Genomic DNA, 2,201 nt, shown 5'->3' with positions numbered 1-2,201 from the left:
GGATTTGAAAGGTCCCTCCCCACCCAAGTCATTCTCTGATCCTGAGTAGATAGAAACCAGAGAGCAGGTGGCTGAAGCTCACTTTCAGTTTGAGAAAGCAGCAGATAAATCCTGCTGTGAAGGCACAGTCCACTGGCTCAGTGCCCTTGCTGGTAAGGGAGGAATACTCCTCCTACACCTTTACTAGAGGGCTTGGAAGATGCAATTCAGGTGGCAGGACAAGCCAACTCCACCCTCCCTCAATGTCACCATGCAGACAGAGCTGGAGCTGCCAGTTCTGCCTCTGCCATGCAGCCAGATCCCTCCCTTCTGTCACCTTCGTTGCACTTTTGGTTTAGTAACTGCAACAAGGTTTTGTAGAGCCCTGGACCTCTAAGGATTGCACAAAAAACTGTAAGGTGGGGCCACAGCCACCAAAAAAAAAGGTTGTGGGAATTGCAGGATGTGTCTTCAGTGACAGGAACCTGAACATAAGAGGGTTTGAGGAACCCCATTTCTGATACAACCTCAGGCAAGGAGTTCAGTAAAACTCTGTGGGGATGTGGAAACCCTGAGTTCACCACCAGCATGAACACTTACCAGCCAAGTAGAGTGTGTGAGAATTCTTGTTCTCTGGCACTTTATCTGACCTCTCACAGGGCTGCATGCCCAAGAACTTGATGATGTTATTGACAGCTTCTGCATTCAGAGATGGAAGAAGAAAACAAAGGTCCAGGTTGGTGACAAGCTTTCTGTGAGAACTGGTTTGCAATTTAAGAAAGTTCTCTGAGCATCTAGGTGGTTTAACAGCTTCCATTCATCTTGGTCACAGCCCCACCAACAGACCTGCTCTGCCAGGTCCCTTCTGCTGTCTCAGCAGCCCAGGAATGCTCCTCTCCCTCCAAGCAGGGGAGCACTGCCAAGCTTCCCCTCCCTGGAATCCCACTGTTGCAACACAAAAAGCTTGTTGCCAGGACAGAATGTCATGTTGGAAGGCACTAAATTCTCCTCTTACCACAGTAAACATACAGATCTATGTAGAATCATAGTGTCATTAAGGTTGGAAAAGATCTCTAAGACCATCAAGTCCAACCATCAACCCAACACTCCCATGACCACTAAACTGTGTCCCCAAGGGCCACATCTACATGGTTTTTGAACCCTTTTGGGGCTGGGCACTCCAGCACCTCCCTGGGCAGCCTGGGGCAATGTCTCACCACTCTGCCAGGAGAGAAACTCTGCCTCATACCCAATCAAAACCTCCCCTGGTACAATAAACTCATTTCCTCTTATCCCATTGCTGGTCATTTGGGAGAAGAGACCAACCCCCACTTCCCTCCAGCCTCCTTTCCAGGGGGTTGTAGAGCAATAAGATCTTCCCTCAGAGGGAGAGAGAGAGGTTTTACTCCCTTTACCAAGTTTACTACATGGGTCACTAATAAAAGATGAGAGACCATCTCACCATCAAGGGTTTTAATGGAACTAAGTGCAAAGGTTTCTTCTTTCTCAAAGTCATCTCCCACTTCTTCCCAGGCAGCTGCAAAGTTGGGCTTTAGAACCTTCTGAATATGATCAGACACTGTCACCTCCAGATCTTCCAGCTGAAACAAAAACCAAGGGAGATTTTCAGCTGACAGTAACAGAAATGAACCTATTCTTAGAAAGGGAAATAAAGACAAAGAGACAGCAGCACTGTGCCAAGAAACTCTGTCATGCCTGGCTTTAATTACAGGAAAAGCACATAATAACTGCACCTAAAAAAAAAAAAAATGAATAAAAAGTAGTATTTGTAGTGGTTATGTGTAAAGCTTAAAAACATTTACTCAAAAATATCTGCAAGATTAAAGGAGAGCAGAAAATGGGAAGAACACTTTGGGAGTCAAAACCCATTGCTGCCTTTACTGGGTGTCTGAGGAGAGAGACTTGCTCAGAATCAAGGAGCTTTTGTTTCCTCCAAGCCCAGAAGACAGGAACCTTCCTGAGATCTGACTTGTAGTTCTGTGCTTCCTCTGCCCTAGTGAGGGCACCTCGGGAGTACTGGGGCCAGTTCTGGGCTCCACAGTTCCAGAGAGACCAGGAGCTGCTGGAGAGAGTCCAGTGGAGGCTGTGAAGCTGCTGAGGGGCTGGAGCATCTCTGTGCCAGGCCAGGCTGAGAGCCCTGGGGCTGCTGAGCTGGAGAAGAGAAGCCTCAGAGGGGATCTGAGCAGTGCTGAGCAAGAGCT

At 47.9% G+C, this 2,201-nt stretch overlaps 1 protein-coding gene across 1 annotated transcript in view; it reads right to left on the bottom strand.

The window, feature by feature from the left end:
* Positions 1 to 556: 556 nt before the first annotated feature.
* LOC103772857 (coatomer subunit gamma-2-like) overlaps positions 557 to 2,201 on the bottom strand; it is a gene marked incomplete at its 5' end in the record, with an annotated part of 7,075 nt that continues 5,430 nt past the window's right edge. Inside the window, 2 exons of the mRNA XM_008940201.1 lie at positions 557 to 678; positions 1,442 to 1,580. Coding sequence (XP_008938449.1) covers positions 557 to 678; positions 1,442 to 1,580 — 261 coding nt within the window. The remainder of the gene's footprint in view (positions 679 to 1,441; positions 1,581 to 2,201) is intronic.

The sequence above is a fragment of the Merops nubicus genome, unplaced genomic scaffold (assembly GCF_000691845.1).
Source record: "Merops nubicus isolate BGI_N331 unplaced genomic scaffold, ASM69184v1 scaffold34615, whole genome shotgun sequence".
In the NCBI taxonomy this organism is placed as follows: Eukaryota; Metazoa; Chordata; class Aves; order Coraciiformes; family Meropidae; genus Merops; species Merops nubicus.
This window is presented reverse-complemented; position numbering and strand designations above follow the sequence as displayed.